Genomic DNA, 17,837 nt, shown 5'->3' on the forward strand with positions numbered 1-17,837 from the left:
CTGGCAGCTGAGGGTGGGTTTTAGGCTGTCCTGCCATGTGGGGCCCCGGGGAGGGGCTGCAGCACTGCCTGTTCTCCACCCTGGGCATGGAGCAGGGCTGGCTCTGGCCAAGGCCAGCATGGGATGCTGGGCATGGGCAGCATCCAGCTGTCCTGCACTGTGGGCAGCAGATGGTGCCACTCACCATGGCCACGGTGCCTGTGTGGCACCATGACCCCGGACAAGCCTTGCCCTGCCCTGAGCCAGCAGAACCGGGGCTGTGCCAGCTGTGCCCCCGTGCCCAGCAGGAGGATCAGGCTCCTGGGGTGGAGGGCAGCAGGTGCTGGTTCCACTGACCTCTTCCTGGCATCTGAAGCACTGGGCCTGGCTGTGTCTGGTGTGGGTGCCCAGCTGGTGTCCAGCTGCAGCTTCTGGCTCAAGCTATTTCTGGAGCATGCAGGAGCTGCCCTGTCCTGGGGGGGGGTCAGTCCCTGAGGGGTTAGATGGCAGATGAGGAAAAAAACTTTGCTGCAAGGCTGATCAGGGATTGGCACAGGCTGCCCAGGGAGCTGGTGGAGTCCCTCATCCCTGGAGATGTTCAAGGTAAGTGTGGCCATGGCACTTGGGGACAGGGTTTAAGGGCCATGGTGGGGTTGGGCTGATGCTGGACTTTGCCTTAGAGACCTTTTCCAAACGAAGCAGTTCCATGATTCCATGAACATGGGCAGCACCTGGAGCATTCCCACCCCAGCAGGGGGGCTGGCCCGGGGGCTGTTGGGCCCTGGAGCCCCATGGGGGGAATCACAGAGTCTCAGGTTGGAAGGGACCTCAAAGATCCTCTGGTCCAACCTTTCTTAGCAAAGCTGGGTCTAAGCAAGCTGCCCCAGCCCCTGTCCCGCTGAATCTCTAACGTGTTCAGTCCTGGGGTCTCCACCTCGGCCCTGGGGAGATGATTCCAGTGGCCACCTGTCCTTGCTGGGGAAAATCCTCTTTCTTCTAACCGGGATCTCCGCCGAGGAGCCCGCGCCGTTACCCCTTGGCTACTCCCGGTGCAGAGGAGCCCTCGCAGCCTCCCTGCAGCCAGCCCTGAAATCCCGGCACACGGCGAGCAGCGGCCGCACCGGCCCCGCGCCGAGGGCTGCGCTGCCGGGGGCTGGTAGCCGGTGTGCAGTGCCGGTGGCCGGCAGCACGTGTCGGTGTCCGGTACCGGGCTGGACCGGCGGAGGGAGCTGCGGAGACGCGCGGTTCCCGGCCCGTCCCCGCCGCCCGCCCCCAAGCCCATCCCCGCCGCCCGCCCCCGGCCCGCCCCCGCCTCGGCGGCCCGCGACACTCGGCCGCCGGTGGCTTCGGCGGCGGCAGCGGCGGCAGGATGCGGGCGGGCCGCGGTGCGGCGGCCGGGGAGGCGGCGGCCGAGGAAGAAGCAGCCGAAGGGGCCAAGCGCGGCGGAGCGGCGGCGGCGGCAGCGGCTGCGGCGGGGCGAGTGCGGAGCCGCGGCGGGAAGGGGTCCCCGAATGGCGAGTGCCGGCGCGGGGAGCCGCCGCGGAGCCCCGGCCCGGAGCCGCCCCGGGAGCCCAAGGTCTCCTTCTCCTGCGGCGGTGGCGGCGGCGGCGGCTCCGCATCCCCCGGCGGGGCCAAGGCGGCCGAGGAGGGCGCGGGCGAGGATGCGGGAGAGGAGGCCCGCGGGAGCCAGGCCAGCTTCATGCAGCGGCAGTTCGGGGCCATGCTCCAGCCCGGCGTTAATAAGTTCTCGCTGCGGATGTTCGGCTCGCAGAAGGCGGTGGAACGGGAACAGGAGAGAGTCAAGTCGGCGGGAGCCTGGATCATCCATCCCTACAGCGACTTCAGGTGCGGCCCGGCCGGACGGGGGGCGAGCGGGACCCCGCGGGGGCGAGCACCGGTCCCGGAGCATCCCGAGAGGATGAGCACCGGGCCGGGCCGGAGCATCAAACGGCGACCGGCACCGGGCCGGGCCGGAGCATCCACACCCGGTGACCGCGGGCGGGAATGGGGGATGAGAGACAGAGCGGAGCCCAGGGCTGGCCCCGGCGGCGGCGAATGGAGAGGCCGAGCCGTGCCGAGCCGTGCCCTGGGAGAGGGCACCTTGAGCTGTGCTGGAGGTGGCAGCGCGGATGCTGCTGCGTGCAGGGAGGGGCCGCGGCCGGGCATCCCCTGCCCCGGGACCAGCCGGCGATCCCAGGGTGCCAGGAGCCCTGTGCTCTGCCACCGGGGGGGCCGGGCAGGGGCATCTCTTCGTCCTTCCCGGGGCCTCCAGCGGATCGGTCAAGGAGGGCCCCTCTGGAGCCCCACCGAGCTTTGGCTTCCCCCAAACCGCCCCGGGGGAGGCTGTCCCCCTCCCCTGGCAGGGCTGGGATCTGGCCCGGGGGACATGCTGCTCTCCCCACTGTCAAGCAGTGCTTTGCAAAGGCCCCCCTCTCCCCCAGGAGGCTTCACCCTGTCCCTTCACTTCAGGGACCCTGAGGAGGGATTCATCTCTCCAAGAGCACCGGAGCCCCCAGGGTCCATCCTCTGTGGCTTCCAGCCGAGGAATGGGGAACCTGGGAGAAAGGCTCTGCAGCCCTCTCCCCTTGCAGCCCCTGGATGAGCTCAGAGGTGCCAAACGCTTCCCAGGGCACGTGGAAGCTGCCGGGATGGGGACATGGCTCACCTGGCTGGGGCAGGTGGCATGGCACCTGGTGGGGTCGGGTGGCCAAGGCCCTGCTGGCATCGCTGGTGACACAGCCACTGGGGGCCCTGGTCCAGTGGCCTCAGAGAAGCCTTTGGCTGAGGGGGGTGAAGGGCTCCAAGTCCAAGGCTTGAGGGAGGGTTTGCTGGAATGGGAGATGCCAGATCCTGGGAGATGTTCATTGCTGGCACTGATGGGTGCCCACTAGTGCCAGGGTCCCCATGGCAGGAGGAGGTGGCCATGGGTGGTGTGCTCTGCCCTGGCTGGGCAGGCTGAGAGCAGCACCTGCCCCTCTTGCTCCCACCCTCGTGCACTGCTCCTGGGGTGATCCAGCATCTTCCAGAGGAGCAACTGGAGGCCTTCAACCTGCTCTCAGGGCTTCCCTTCTGCGCAGGGCTTCTGTGCCCTTGTGGCAGGCGTTCCCTTTGGGAACCCGCTGTGGGTACCCATCGGAGCCCTCTCTTTGTCCTGCTGCCTGGGGACCAGGTTGTGCTGCAGAACCAGGGTGAGGGCAGGCTGCACCACATGGCCATTGCCAGTCCCAGGGTGGAGGGAGCTCTGCTGTCCCTGTCGTGACGGAGCAGGCTGGGGGGACTCTGCCCCTCTGCGCTGCTCCACGTCCCGCTCAGCAGCTGTGAGCTGCTGGGAAAGGCTGGGAGTGGGGTGATGGCCTGGCTCCAGTGTCCCCCCATCCCTGAGCCATCTGGGCTGGATGGCAAAGCTGTGGTATTGCCAGGAGCAGGGCCTCCCTGTGGGGAGCCCACGGTGGGACCGAGGCCTTGGTGGGGTCTTCCCTGGCGCAGGGCAGCATCGCTCCCTGGGCTGGCGCTGGGGGTGACCTTGGGGAGTCACCCTGGCCGGCCAGCCCCACGTTGTTGGCTCCATCCCTCCCGGAGTCGCTTACCAAGTCTTGAAAGCCTCTGGGGGAAGAGCCTCTGCCTGTGTTTTGCTGCTGTGAGTGGCGTAGGAGAGTTCCCTGCCCAGCGGGGAGGAGCTGCGGGCAGAGCTTCAGCATCGGCTGCTCCACCAACGTGCACACGAACAGGAGCAGCTCCGGGCAGGGCTGAGAGCCCCAGCAGGAGCCTGCTCTGTCCGTGCACGCTGAGGACATGTGGCCACCCATTCCACCTCGTCCTACCTTAAAATAAACCACGCAATCCAACGCTGATCTCCTAATGCTAATGGAGCCTGAGCCTTGCAACCCCCCTTTTGCCCATCTGAAGATGCAATCATTGCCCATCTGCATGTGTGACATCACTTGGTAATCAGCAGCCTTTGGAGAGCCTGGCTGCTCGTGGACACACAGCACTGCCATCATCTCATGCCAAACCCAGGGGCAGACCTGCTCCCAGGAATGGAAGTTGCTGTTTCCAATGCGACACCGAATGGTGAGGAAGCAGCTGGGGTGGCTGGGCTGAGATTCCCAAGCTGCACATCTGGGAACAGAGACCTTGTGGTTTGTGCTCTGAGGTAGATGGTGTCAGGCAGAGCCACCTCTGTGGAGGGTGCTGTGCTCTGTTCTCTTCTCTGTGGCTTCTTAATTCATAGGGGCAGGGGGGGGAACCACCAAGCAGCCTTGCCTGTCTTGTTATTTCTGGGGGGTGCTTCTGCAGCTCCAGGAGTGGGGTTGGGAGCTGGGGGCCCACATCCAGCCCTCATTTTGCAGTGATCTGGGGCATGTTGCTGGTCTGACTCCCATCTCTTTATACCCAGGGAGCCAGGCAGGGACATATAGAGGGCCAGGGAGCAATGATGAGGTCTTGAGGGCAGAGATGTAGGGTGCCAGGGATGAGGAGGTGGCCGGTGGCACTCCCAGAGGCAAGGGTGTGCTCCAGCTCCATGGCTGAGCCCTTCCTCTGCTGGCTGGTGAGAGGCTTGTGTAAGGGAGGAGGATCCATCCCCAGCGCTTCCCTGGATGCATCAGGAATGCAGAGAGCTGCATGCAGGCAGTGATTCAGTGGTGCTGCTGGTGCCCATCTCCCCGTGAGCATCCTGAGGCCTCCTGCTGTGGCTGTGCCAGCATCCACTGTCTCCAGCAGGGCACTCCCAGCTTCCACAAGGCATGGGGCAGGGGCTGAGCTGCTGCTGCCCTGCAGTGAGTTTCTGTGGCAAGAGCTGCTCCAGCACCTGAACTGGGCTGAAGCTGCAGCCAGAGCACAGGTCCCTGGTGCTGCTGCTGGGCCAGAGCCATCCTCTTTGGGGCTTAAAAAGGGTTTGGAGGCTGTGCTGCCTCCTGGTGCTGGTGCCACCATTGGGGCTTCTGAGTGAAGGGTCTGGGCTCCCTGTGGCTCCCAAGGTGCACACTGGGGCTGGTCCCAGTCTGACTGATGCCCTTGGGGAGGCTGTTGAGGAGCTCCTCTGCCCCTTTGCAGCATCAGTGTTGGGCATTTGAACCTGGAGGAGCTGCAAGCCACCACTTGACCACCAAGGAAGAAAGGCTGCAACCAAGAAGGGGAGTTGTAAAGTTTTGGGTCCTTTAGCAGATTTTGTAAAGCCTCTTTTCCATCCCCCATCCCCCTCCCCTCCCATCTCCAGGGACCCCTGGGGTAAGCTGCTTTTCCAGGGGAGAGCAGCAGCAGTCATTCATCACAAGTGGCTGTGCTGGGACAGAGTGTTGGGCACCACACCCTGCTGCTAGCTCAGCTCGGGCAAACTTTTCCTCTTGGCTTCTTAACCCACTTCTAAGAGTGACCTGGTTTTTAGCATTGAGAGTATATGGTGCAAGTGTGTGAGGTGCTGATCCCACCCCCATCCCACCCTGATCCTGTGCTGATCCCACACCGACCCCCACACCAGCTGGATTGTCCCTAGCAGCTCCTCCAGAGCTCTGTGCATCGGTGATGGAGCTGAGTGGGGACAGCCCTGATGTCCTGTGCCCTGGACAGCTCAGGGGTGGGGAGGTTTCTCCTGGCCACCTCCCAGGCAATACCTGCAGGTAGATGAGGAGGCCCTGCTGGTGTTGGCATTGCCCTGCACCGCTCCAGCCTCGGGGTCTGTGTTGGGGTTTTGGAGGTGCTGGGGAGGTGGCGGCTCTGAGGTGGCAGCTCTGAGGAGGGGTATGCTCCTAGGTCCAGGGGGAAGGAGCGTGGTGGGGTCCCTGAGACTTGGCATGGCCCCAGCTTGGGTTCCTGCCCAGGAGCTGCAGGGTAGCACTGCTGTGCCACGCTCTGGGCATCTGATGGAGCAGGAAGGCAGCAGCCAGCCCCAGCTCGCAGAGGCTTTCGGCATCCTCCGTCACCATCGCTGCCATTCAACTGGGTCAGAAGCTAGGGAGGGGGTGCCAAGGAGCCTAATTAATTTGTTTCCAGATATTTTTAGTAGCCTGGGTTGAACCTTTTCTCTCCTGTGCACATGCTGCCCTCCGAGGAAGAAAGCGTTGGCTTCGCACCCGGGTCCCCGAAGAGAGAGCGCAGAGTCGGTCCTGGGTGTGCTGGTGGGGGGGGTTGGGGGATCAGGAGCAGTTTATCTTCCTCAGCAGGCCGAATTCAGCCCTGCCTCAGCCAGATTGCAAAGGGATTTGAGCCAGGGCAGAGTCGTGCCCAGCTGGCACGGTTATTTAATCTTTGTTCTGCTCAGCCTCCTGTGGAGAATGCCCCCACAGGACTCGCGCGGTGCAGCAGGGTTGGGAGAGCTGCTGAGACGGTGGGAGGGGTGGTTTGCAGGGCAGGTCCTGCCCAGTGCTGGCGCCGTGGGCTGCCCCAGCCCCAGCAGTGGCTCTGCTGATGCTGGCACGGCTGGGGAAGGTCGTGCCAGCAGCTGCAGCCCGAGGCTCCGTCTGGGTCCACCCCGGGGAGGTCGCAGGGCGCTGGAGCTGCTGGGTGGCGGTGGCCAGAGCTTGCTCCCCGGGTGTGAGGAGAGCACAGCCTGGCTGGCAGCTGAGGAGGGTACCCTGGAGACTGCCCTGGGTGTGAAGTCATCGTTGTGCAGCAGTGACATCACTCACGGTTGCCAGGGCAACGTCTCACGTGGGGAAGGTGTCATTGGAGAAAGGTCAGGAGCTGGGATGCTCAGCTCCTTCTGGTCCTGCGCTGACAGGGAGGGGGGATGGATCTGGCCCCTATCTTCTTCCTGCGTGGTGGGGGTCTCCCATTCATCCCCCTGGCTCCTGGCAGTGTGGCCAGGGCCCAGCAGGGCCAGAGCAGCTCCCAGGGGCTCCTGCCTGGGGTGGGAAGTGTGGCAGGATGGGCTGAGGCGAGCCACACGGGCAAGGGTCCTGAGTGTGGCACCGAGGAGCATCCTCCCCTCCTGCTTCCCCCCAGGCTGGGGTGAGGGGCAGGAGGGGAGCAGGGGGCTGGGATCCCCTCTGCACGATCCTGCTGGGATGGGGCTGCTGTGACCTTGCAGATGCTCGGAAAGGTCATTGGTGGCCCAGGAGATGGGGACAAGGAGAAAGGAGAGCAGGATGGGGGTGAAGCAGGGAAGGATGGTGCCTGGGAGGAGCCCTGCAGCCCTGGCAGAGGCAGAGGCAAAGGCAAAGGCAGAGGCAGAAGGGGCTGCTCACCCCCTCTGCTGTCTGACCAGGCTGCAGCGGCGCCAGCTCCAGCTGCAGCCCTACGTGATCTGCGCTGCCGGCAGCTGCGATGGTTCCTTCCCCGCGGCCACGCTGCTGGGCGCCCATCACACTCTGCACCCCCTGAAACTGGGACCGCAGCATGGGCTGCCAGGGCGGGCTGGCCCTGTCCCTTCCCAGCGATTCTGTCCCCGGACCTCAGGTCCCTCCTCAGGGAATGGGGAAGGGTGGGGGCTGCTCCCAGGGCTCTCCTGTCCTGTCTCCGCCTGTGACCTTGATTGTGGAGGGTGTGATGGCCCTGCTGGGGCCAGCAGGCTGGGGCCAAGGGTGGTCCCCAGCCCATGGGCTACCCCGGGGTAGCTCAGTGTGTGGCAATCTCCTCACTGATGTCTGTGGCATCGTTCTCTTCTCACCCCCAGACCTGGCTAGGTTTGGGTGCTCCAGGCAGACATCTGGCCAAGAAATGCACAGGAGTTGCAGCTGGCACACCCCCACCCCCCACCCCCCAGCCTCATCCTGCATGCCCCTGCCCCATTTATTCAGCTCCACCCCGACCAGGGACTGTGCTGGGCTGTGGGATCAGCCCCAGGGGCAGTTTTGAGGGGTGGAGAAGCAAGATGTGCTTCCTTGAGGGAGGAGCAAGGTGTCTGAGGCTGAGATGGCTACAGCAGAGGCATCAGTCCCTTAGGGCCGGGCACAGCGGCCAGGTGCCCTCAAGGCGGAGGGTGGCGGCAGGGCACCGGCGATACCCTGTTCCATCCTCTGGCTTCCCAGGTTTTACTGGGACTTCACAATGCTGCTCTTCATGGTGGGCAACCTCATCATCATCCCCGTGGGCATCACCTTCTTCAAGGAGGAGACCACAGCTCCCTGGATCGTGTTCAACGTGGTCTCCGACACCTTCTTCCTGATGGACCTGGTGCTGAACTTCCGGACGGGGATCGTCATCGAGGACAACACGGAGATCATCCTGGACCCCGAGAAGATCAAGAAGAAGTACCTCAAGACCTGGTTTGTGGTGGACTTTGTCTCCTCCATCCCCGTGGACTACGTCTTCCTCATCGTGGAGAAGGGCATCGACTCGGAGGTCTACAAGACCGCCCGCGCCCTGCGCATCGTCCGCTTCACCAAGATCCTCAGCCTGCTGCGGCTGCTGCGCCTCTCCCGCCTCATCCGCTACATCCACCAGTGGGAGGAGGTGAGGACCCCCCGGGACCCCCCGGCCTGAGGGGAGCGGGAGCCAGGCAGGGCCCCCGTGAGGGTTGGAGGGGCTGCGGGGGGTGGGGGGTGGGGGTGGGGAAGGGAGGGGGCTGCCCAAGGAGCTGGGAGGGGGTGGGGAGGTGGGGGGTTGAAATTAAACACCCCCCAAAGTAGTCTGGAGAATTGCTCCCCCCCCACCCCCAAAGTAAAATTGCTCAGAGCCAGCTCATTTTGGGGTGGGGGGGAATGAAGGTGTTTGGGGTGGGAGGAATGAAGGTGTTTGGGAGGGGAGGAATGAAGGTGTTTGGGGTGGAAGTGAATGAAGCTGTTTGGGAGGGGAGGAATGAAGGTGTTTGGGGTGGAAGTGAATTAAGCTGTTTGGGATGGGAGGAATGAAGCTGTTTGGGATCCAGTGAAGGAAGCTGTTTAGGATGGAAGGGAATGAAGCTGTTTGGGATGGGAGGGAATGAAGATTTTAGGGATGGAACTGAATGAAGCTGTTTGGGATGGAAGGGAATTAACTGTTTGGGATGGAAGTGAACAAAGCTGTTTGGGATGGGAGGGAATTGATTGGGATGGAATTGAATGAAGCTGTTTGGGATGGGAGGGAATTAACTGGGATGGAAATGAATGAAGCTGTTTGGGATGGAATTGAATGAAGCTGTTTGGGATAGGAGAGAATTAACTGGGATGGAAGGGAATTAAGCTGTTTCGGATGAGAGGGAATTAACTGTTTGGGATGGAAGGGACTGAAGCTGTTTGGGATGGGAGGGAATTAACTGTTTGGGATGGAAGGGACTGAAGCTGTTTGGGATGGGAGCAAATGAAGCTCTTTACAGTTTACAAGCAGACTACAATCTGGAGGTCTGAAATGCAGTGAGTATGTACAACACATACAAGAGATGTGCAATGTACACAGATTTACAGTTCATACACAGCACAGAAACTCCTCAGATTCCCCCCTGGATGGATCCAGGGAGCACCTTCACCTCCTCCCCTACTCCCTCCCTCCTTCCCTGTTACCTCACACAGTAGTCACAACAGAGCTACCCCTGGCAAGGCCACGGGAGAGAGAGAGAGAAGTTGCAAGCAGAAGTGACAGAGGAAGAAGAGAGAGAACTGTTTATGCCTCTCCTCTCTATTCCCATTAGGAACCCAATGAATTCTGCAGCACTTAGCATTCTTTTCCTTTCACATCCAATGGGAATTGATTTTACTTTCAGTCTTTGCAGCCAGGATCTAGGCTAAAGTTCCTCCTTCAAACTGGAGCAGTGTGTTGGATTTGGTCTGTGGGGCCAGTGGATGGCTCTGTGAGTGGGGGGGGGGGATGTGTGTGGGGGTTGTGGGGGTGTTCATGGGGTGTGTGTGGGGTGCCCATGCACCTGCCTGCATGCCATGGAGTTTGCACAGCCAGTCCCAGTGCCATGGGGTTTGCACAGCCAGTCCCAGTGCCATGGTATGGCACCATCCACAGCTGGACATCTCCACCTGCTCAGCTCACTGCTTTGTGACTCCAGACCCTTCTGCTTGCTCTGCCAGGACCTTGGAGAGGGCTGCAGGAGCCCTTTGCCGGGGCAGGGGGAGCTCAGGGTGCCCGGGGCAGGAGGCAGGGTGCTGCCTGGGCTCGGTGCAGCCGGGGCCGTGTGGGGGCTGGGAGGGGACGTGCCACCCTGGTGTGCTTGGCTTTGCTGCGTGGTTCTGGTGCGTGGGCAGGTCCCTGGCGGCAGCTCTGCTGGCCAGGGCATGTGTGGCTCTTGGCCAGGTGTCTGGAAGGGACTTGCAGAGCAGCCTGGGGATGGTGACATTGGCTCCGGTGGCTGTGGGGACAGCCCTGGACCTTCCCGTGCCTCTGCCACGCAAAGGCAAAGGGCAGCTCTGTGAGCTGGGGTGGGTTCAGGGTGCTCATGCCTGGCAGCCCCCCAGCTGTTTACCCTCTGTCTGGGTCTGACTCTGACCTGGCCTGACCCCCTGGGAGATTCCCCAGGCCCTGGCTGCAGGGGGTGGCAGGATGGAGTGTGGCTGTCCTGGCTGGTGCCCGGCAGAGCCTCAAGAACCTCTCTGCATCTCTGGCATCTGCCCCTGGCTCCTGGGCTTGGGGGGAGAAGCTGCAGCTCCACCGCCCACACCCCGGTACTCTTCTCCCTCTCCTTTCTCAGGGTCTGGAGCCTCCTGCAAAGCCCCAAACCACCTCTGCCCCTCTCACCCTTTCCCCTGCCAGCCAGGACTCCTCTCCGCACCCTTTTCACTTTCAGCTGGGACTTATCAGGGAGAGCCCCGGGGAGGAGTTAAGCCCCGGGACGAGTTAAAGCTGTGCAGATTATCCTGGTAATCGCATCCGCTTACAGGGGGCGGGGGGAGCACAGCCGAGCCCTGATCCCGCCGGGACCTCGTCTGCTGCCGGCGGCTCCGCGGTCAGGGCAGGCAGACCCTAGGGAGCGTCTTGGGCGGTCGGGGGGGTTCCAGCTCTCTAGTTTTGGTCCTGCCAGCCTTGGTGGTGGTTAGAGGAGGGGAAGGGCCATGCCCAAGGCCAGCAGTGATGGGGCTGAGGCTGCTTCTGCCCTCGCCTCGGGCTGCCTCTTCCACAGCCCTTCAGGCTGCACCTGGTTCAGATGGGCACCGGCTCGGCCTCGTCCTGCCTGCACTGTGTGCCCTGCCTGGGCCCAGGGAGGTCGTGCCCTCGCCATGCCCATGCTCTTGCCCTGCTTTTGCCATGCCTCAGCTGTGAGCTGCTGTAGGGCTCCAGCCTTGGCTCTGCAGGTGGGGAGGGAAGATTGGGAGCTTCACTTTCTTTTTCCACCCCTCTCTTGAATTCATCTTTTCTGCACCTTAAAGATATTGAAGGCCAAGGAGCAAGTCCTCAGCCTGTGGCTTAGCTGCAACCAGGAGGACTTGTCTCTGCCCCTGGGTTTGTCCATGTGGGTGCCAAAGCTGGACTGGGACAGGGACTTGGCCAGAGGTGTGGGTGTAGGGTGAAAACCTCTGCCCTCGTGTGAGCTGTGGGATGGCACAGGGAGCAACAGAGGTGCTGAGTGCCGGCAGCTGCTTCTGAAGGCAGGTCCACCAGCCCTCCCCCTGACGTGGGCACCTCAGACCCTCTTTCCCAAAAGCTGCCCCGTGGCTGGTGCCAGCCTCGCTGCCCCAGGGGCTGCCCAGGGCGTTTCCCTCTCCCTGAGCGTCCGCCCAGCGCTGCCTTATCCCCCTCAGAGCTCGCAGCCATTAGTGCTTCCCGGGGCGGCAGCCCGGCGGCCTCCCGAGGGCTATAAATAGGTGGGAGGGCCGGGGCCGGGCCGGCTGCCAGTGCCTCTTGTGGCCGCGGCGGTGGGGGGCAGTGCTCCGAGCAAGCCTGGGCATGGGAGGATGGTTCCTGCACTCACCCCCTGCCCCCGACCGCTCCACCTGCAGATTTTCCACATGACTTACGACCTGGCCAGCGCCGTGATGAGGATCATCAACCTCATTGGCATGATGCTGCTGCTGTGCCACTGGGATGGCTGCCTCCAGTTCCTGGTGCCCATGCTGCAGGACTTCCCCCAGAACTGCTGGGTCTCCATCAACGGCATGGTGGTGAGTGCCAACCCCCTGTGCTCCCTGCCTGCTGCCCTGCCTGGCCTCTCTCCACCCACCCCAGGGATCACAGAATCACAGAACTGTCAGGGTTGGAAGGGACCTCAAGGCTCAGCCAGTTCCAAGCCCCCTGCCATGGGCAGGGACACCTCACACTACAGCAGGTTGCTCACAGCCACATCCAGCCTGGTCTTAAACACCTCCAGGCAGGAGGCTTCCACCACCTCCCTGGGCAGCCTGTGCCAGGCTCTCACCACTCTCATGGGGAAGAACTTCTTCCTGACATCCAATCTGAATCTACCCATTTCTAGTTTTGCTCCATCCCCCCAGTCCTATCCCTCCCTGACACCCTCAAAAGTCCTTCCCCAGCTTTCTTGTAGCCCCCTTCAGATCCTGGAAGGCCACAAGAAGTTCTCCTCAGAGCCTTCTCTTCTCCAGGCTGAACAGCCCCAACTCCCTCAGTCTGTCCTCACAGGAGAGCAGCTCCAGCCCTCTGCTTGTCCTCGTGGCCCTTCTCTGGACACCTTCCAGCCCATCCAGAGCCATCCCTGTGCCAGCTCGGTGCTGCAGACAGCCTCCCTGGCGAGGTCCTGCTGGACCCCGGGGACAGGGCATCGATCCCGGCAGGCGGAAGCTGCCGATGCGGCTCCTCCGCTGCGGCTCCTCTGCCCTGTCCCCTGCCGCCTGCTCCTGCTCATTAGCAGCAAAGCTGTGATTAATAAATAATGGCCCACGTTTCTAATTGCTCCCTCTCAGCCCCGCATCCTACTCCAAATGGCTCTTTCCTCCCTCCATCCTTCTCATCCCTTTCTGCCTATGTTTCCCTCTCTGCTCCGTTGCCTTCCCCACCCCCCCGCCCGGCTTCCTCCCTTTGCCCTTCTCCCTGTCCTGTGCTTCTCCTCCCCAAGGACACCCAGGGCTTTGTGCGGGGCTGCCTGTCCCTGCCTGCAGCTGTCCTCTGTCCCAGCCACGGCTGGGAGCTCCTGAGTGTGAGTGCTGCAAGCAGCCAGCTTGAAGGGCAACCAAACTGGTGAAGGGTCTGGAGAAGAGGGCTGGTGAGGAGCAGCTGAGGGAAAGGGGAGTGCTCAGTATGAGAAGAGGGAGCTGAGGGGGAGACCTCGGTGCTCTCTAGAGCTCCCTGAAAGAGAGGTTGGAGCCAGGCTCTTCTCAGTAGGATTAGGTGATGGAAAGCACTTGAAGCCATGGTTTAGTAGTCAGGAGGTGTTAGGTACTAGGTTGGACTTGATGATCTCTGAGGTCTTTTCCAAGCTGGCTGATTCTGTGAAAGAGAGAGAATGGCCTGAAATTGTGCCAGGGGAGGGTTAGGATGGAGAGGAGGAACAATTTCTTTGCTGCCAGAGTGGTCAGGGATCAGAACAGGCTGCCCAGGGAGGTGGTGGAGTCCTCATCCATCCCTGGAGGCCTTCAAGAATGGTGTGGACATGGCAGCTGGGGGCCATGGTTGGGGGGCCATGGTGCACACACACAGAGACAGACAGACACAGGACAGACAGCCAGAGGTGCATGCAGCCATGCAGCAGGCAGGGCTGAGCGCTGCTGTGTCCGCAGAACGACTCCTGGAGCGAGCTCTACTCCTTCGCCCTCTTCAAGTCCATGAGCCACATGCTCTGCATCGGCTACGGGAAGCAGGCCCCCGAGAGCATGACGGACATCTGGCTGACCATGCTCAGCATGATCGTGGGGGCCACCTGCTACGCCATGTTCATCGGCCACGCCACTGCCCTCATCCAGTCGCTGGACTCCTCCCGGCGCCAGTACCAGGAGAAGGTAGGACCGGGGCGGGCCGGAAGGGGTCTGTGGGTCCTGTTCTACCCCCAGCCGCCCCCTCCTGAAGCCGCCGCACCGCCCGCAGGTGGCGGAGCGGAACCCGCTAGTCAGGAGGGGCCTGGGACCCGCCCCATGGAGTGGGAAGGGGGTGGTGGTGGGGTCCAGCTGGGTGCTGACCTGGTCTCTCCCCACAGTACAAGCAGGTGGAGCAGTACATGTCCTTCCACAAGCTGCCCGCTGACTTCCGCCAGAAGATCCATGACTACTACGAGCACCGCTACCAGGGCAAGATGTTCGATGAGGACAGCATCCTGGGGGAGCTCAACGAGCCCCTCCGTGAGGTAGGAGCCCCAGGGGCTGGGGAGCTGCCTAGGGGATGCTGAGGTTGAGGATGGGACCCCACCTCTGCCCATGGAGGGGCTGCGAGTCCCACCACTTCCAGTCCCCTCCGGCTTCCCCTCGCCGCACGCTACAGAGTGGGGCAACTGCCAGGAGTGGGCACAGAGCCCCTGCTCCCCCCTGCTCCCTCTCGCCCCCCAACCCACCGTGGGGGCACGATAGGGGCCAGGCTGAGCCCCTCCAGATGCATCGCCTCCAACCAAAGTGTGGCTCCATCTCTCCTGCTCCCTGCAGCAAAGCCCCCACTGCCCCCCCAGCCTCCTCCAACCAAAGTGTGGCTCCATCTCTCCTGCTCCCTGCAGCAAAGCCCCCACTGCCCCCCCAGCCTCCTCCAGCCAAAGTGTGGCTCCATCTCTCCTGCTCCCTGCAGCAAAGCCCCCACTGCCCCCCCAGCCTCCTCCAGCCAAAGTGTGGCTCCATCTCTCCTGCTCCCTTTGGCAAAGCCCCCACTGCCCCCTCAGCCTCCTCCAGCCAAAGTGTGGCTCCATCTCTCCTGCTCCCTTTGGCAAAGCCCCCACTGCCCTTCCAGCCTCCTCCAGCCAAAGTGTGGCTCCATCTCTCCTGCTCCCTGCAGCAAAGCCCCCACTGCCCTTCCAGCCTCCTCCAGCCAAAGTGTGGCTCCATCTCTCCTGCTCCCTGCAGCAAAGCCCCCACTGCCCCCCCAGCCTCCTCCAGCCAAAGTGTGGCTCCATCTCTCCTGCTCCCTGCAGCAAAGCCCCCACTGCCCCCCCAGCCTCCTCCAACCAAAGTGTGGCTCCATCTCTCCTGCTCCCTGCAGCAAAGCCCCCACTGCCCCCCCAGCCTCCCCATCGCAGCCACTGCTGCATCGTCCCCGTGCCCAGCTCCAGCAGTGCATCTGCTTGGGATTGAGCAGCTCTTGCTCCGGCTTTGCAGCTCCAAGCGTGTGTGTGTGTGCTGGGGGCGGGGAGGGAGGGTGTGCTGACAGGTTGAGAGCCCCATCCTCACCTCCTGGTCCCTGCAGGAAATAGTGAACTTCAACTGCCGCAAGCTGGTGGCCTCCATGCCGCTGTTTGCCAACGCCGACCCCAACTTCGTCACCGCCATGCTCACCAAGCTCAAGTTCGAGGTGTTCCAGCCGGGTGACTACATCATCCGGGAGGGGACCATCGGCAAGAAGATGTACTTCATCCAGCACGGGGTGGTCAGCATCCTCACCAAGGGCAACAAGGAGATGAAACTCTCCGACGGCTCCTACTTCGGAGGTGAGCTGGCGCTGGAGGCTTGGCTTGGAGATGAGGAGCAGCTTCTCTGCTGCACCCTTCAGATTGGCTGTCAGGAGGAAGCAGAGCAGGGGGCTGGAGCTGCTCTCCTGTGAGGACAGACTGAGGCAGCTGGGGCTGCTCAGCCTGGAGAAGAGAAGGCTCCGAGGAGACCTTCTTGTGGCCTTCCAGTAGCTGAAGGGGGCTCCAAGAAAGCTGGGGAGGGACTTTTGAGGGTGTCAGGGAGTGATAGGACTGGGGGGAATGGAGCAAAACTAGAAATGGGGAGATTCAGATTGGATGTCAGGAAGTTCTTGCCCATGAGGGTGGTGAGAGACTGGCACAGGTTGCCCAGAGAGGTGGTGGAAGCCTCCTGCCTGGAGGTGTTTAAGACCAGGCTGGATGTGGCTGTGAGCAACCTGCTGTAGTGTGAGGTGTCCCTGCCCATGGCAGGGGGGGATGGAACTGGCTGAGCCTTGAGGTCCCTTCCAAGCCTAACAATTCTGTGATTCTAAGAAGGGTCAGGGATTGGAACAGGCTGCCCAGGGAGGTGGTGGAGTCCCCACCCATCCCTGGAGGTGTCCAAGAAAGGTATGGCCATAGCAGCTGGGGGTCATGGTTTGATGGCCATGGTGCACACACACAGAGACAGACACAGGACAGCCAGCCAGAGGTGCATGCAGCCATGCAGCAGGCAGGGCTGAGCACTGCTGTCGCTGCAGAACGACTCCTGGAGCCAGGGCTGGAGCCTGAGTCTGCCAGAGGCACCCTGGGGTGCCTGCGCTGTGCCAGGGCACCCACCGTGTGGTGGTTCTCACCTGCCCCAGTTCCCAGCCCTCGCTGGTGCTGGGTTTGACCTTGGCACTGGTGGGTTCCCCACCCCCTCCCCAGAAATCTGCCTGCTGACCCGGGGCCGGCGCACAGCCAGCGTGCGGGCAGACACCTACTGCCGCCTCTACTCCCTCTCGGTGGACAACTTCAACGAGGTGCTGGAGGAGTACCCCATGATGAGAAGAGCCTTTGAGACCGTGGCCATCGATCGCCTCGACCGCATCGGTAGGGCACGGGGAGGGGGCTGGTGGGAGGGCTGAGGGGGCTCTGGCCCGCCCCATGGAGCGTGGGAGCCCCGGTGCCGGAGCCTGACGGCGCTCTCCGTCCCGGCCCTCTCCCTGCAGGGAAGAAGAACTCCATCCTGCTCCACAAAGTGCAGCACGACCTCAACTCGGGCGTCTTCAACAACCAGGAGAACGAAATCATCCAGGAGATCGTCAAGTACGACCGGGAGATGGTGCAGCAGGCGGAGCTGCAGCAGCACACGGCCGTGTACAGCCCGGTGCAGCCCCAGGTCACCTCTGCCATCGCCACCCTCCAGCAAGCCGTGGCCATGAGCTTCTGCCCGCAGATGGCCAGCCCGCTGGTGGGCTCCATGGCCCTGGGCTCGCCCCGCATGATGCGCCGCTTGCAGTACGCCCAGGCCGTGCCCAGCCCCTTCGCCGTCTCCCCGGTCCTGCTGCAGCAGAGCCCCCCGCAGCAGCCGCAGCCCCCCGTGCCCCACGCCAACCCCTCGCCCTCGCAGGACCCGGGGCAGCCTGCCGCCCTGTCTGCCTCCACCAGCGCCTTCACCGCGGCCAGTCCGCCGTCCCAAAGCCCCCTGGCCGGCCGGACGTTCGCCTACGGAGCCAGCCCGGGGCAGCTGGGCTCGCAGCTCTCCCTCAGCCAGCAGCAGACCCCCGGCTCCCCCCAGCGCCTGGCCGCCCACAAGAGCACGCAGGCGCTGCACACCAGCAGCCTCAGCCAGGATTCGAGGCCCCTGTCCGCCTCGCAGCCCTCTCTGCCGCACGGGCTGGCGGCCGGCAGCACCCAGAGCCCCCCGGCCTCGGCCCGCGAGTCCTCCACCTCCATCGGTGGGGGCCCAGCTGCTGCCTCCCCGGGCCCCGGCCCCCCGGCCGGGCTGCGGGTCCAGGCGCCCCCGCGAGGGGCTGCAGCCCACCCGACGGCGGTGGGGGGCTCGGTGCACACGGGGCCGCCCGCCCTGCCGCAGGACTCGGCGGCGGCACGCAAGGATTCGGCGGCCAGCACGCCCGACACGGACCCGGCCAAGTCCAGGCTGTCTTCCAACTTGTGACCTCCGCCCCGGGGACGAGCTCACCGGAGGGGGCTGCGGCACTGAGCCCCGCCTCGCCCCTCTGCCCACCCTGCACCGTCCTGACAAGGAACACCGGGGGAGGGCCGTGGCCACCCCGCTGGCCACCAGCCCCATCCGGCTTCCCCTCGCCGCACGCTACAGAGTGGGGCAACTGCCGGGAGTGGGCACGGAGCCCCTGCTCCCCCCCGCCCCCCAACCCACCGCGGGGACAGGACGGGGGCCGGGCTGAGCCCCTCCGGCTGCGTCGCCTCCAACCAAAGTGTGGCTCCATCTCTCCTGCTCCCTGCGGCGAAGCCCCCACTGCCCCCCCCAGCCTCCCCATCGAAGCCACCGCTGCATCGTCCCCGT

At 63.4% G+C, this 17,837-nt stretch overlaps 1 protein-coding gene across 1 annotated transcript; it reads left to right on the forward strand.

The window, feature by feature from the left end:
- Positions 1–1,281: 1,281 nt before the first annotated feature.
- On the forward strand, positions 1,282–17,592 carry HCN2 (hyperpolarization activated cyclic nucleotide gated potassium and sodium channel 2). Its single transcript, XM_054174802.1, has 8 exons — positions 1,282–1,824; positions 7,947–8,370; positions 11,775–11,936; positions 13,506–13,724; positions 13,919–14,065; positions 15,106–15,346; positions 16,235–16,399; positions 16,519–17,592. Exons 1-8 carry the CDS (start codon positions 1,349–1,351, stop codon positions 17,466–17,468), a joined length of 2,784 nt encoding a protein of 927 aa, XP_054030777.1. The 5' UTR covers positions 1,282–1,348; the 3' UTR covers positions 17,469–17,592.
- Positions 17,593–17,837: the final 245 nt, after the last annotated feature.

This window comes from Dryobates pubescens, chromosome 31 (genome assembly GCF_014839835.1).
Source record: "Dryobates pubescens isolate bDryPub1 chromosome 31, bDryPub1.pri, whole genome shotgun sequence".
Taxonomy (NCBI): Eukaryota; Metazoa; Chordata; class Aves; order Piciformes; family Picidae; genus Dryobates; species Dryobates pubescens.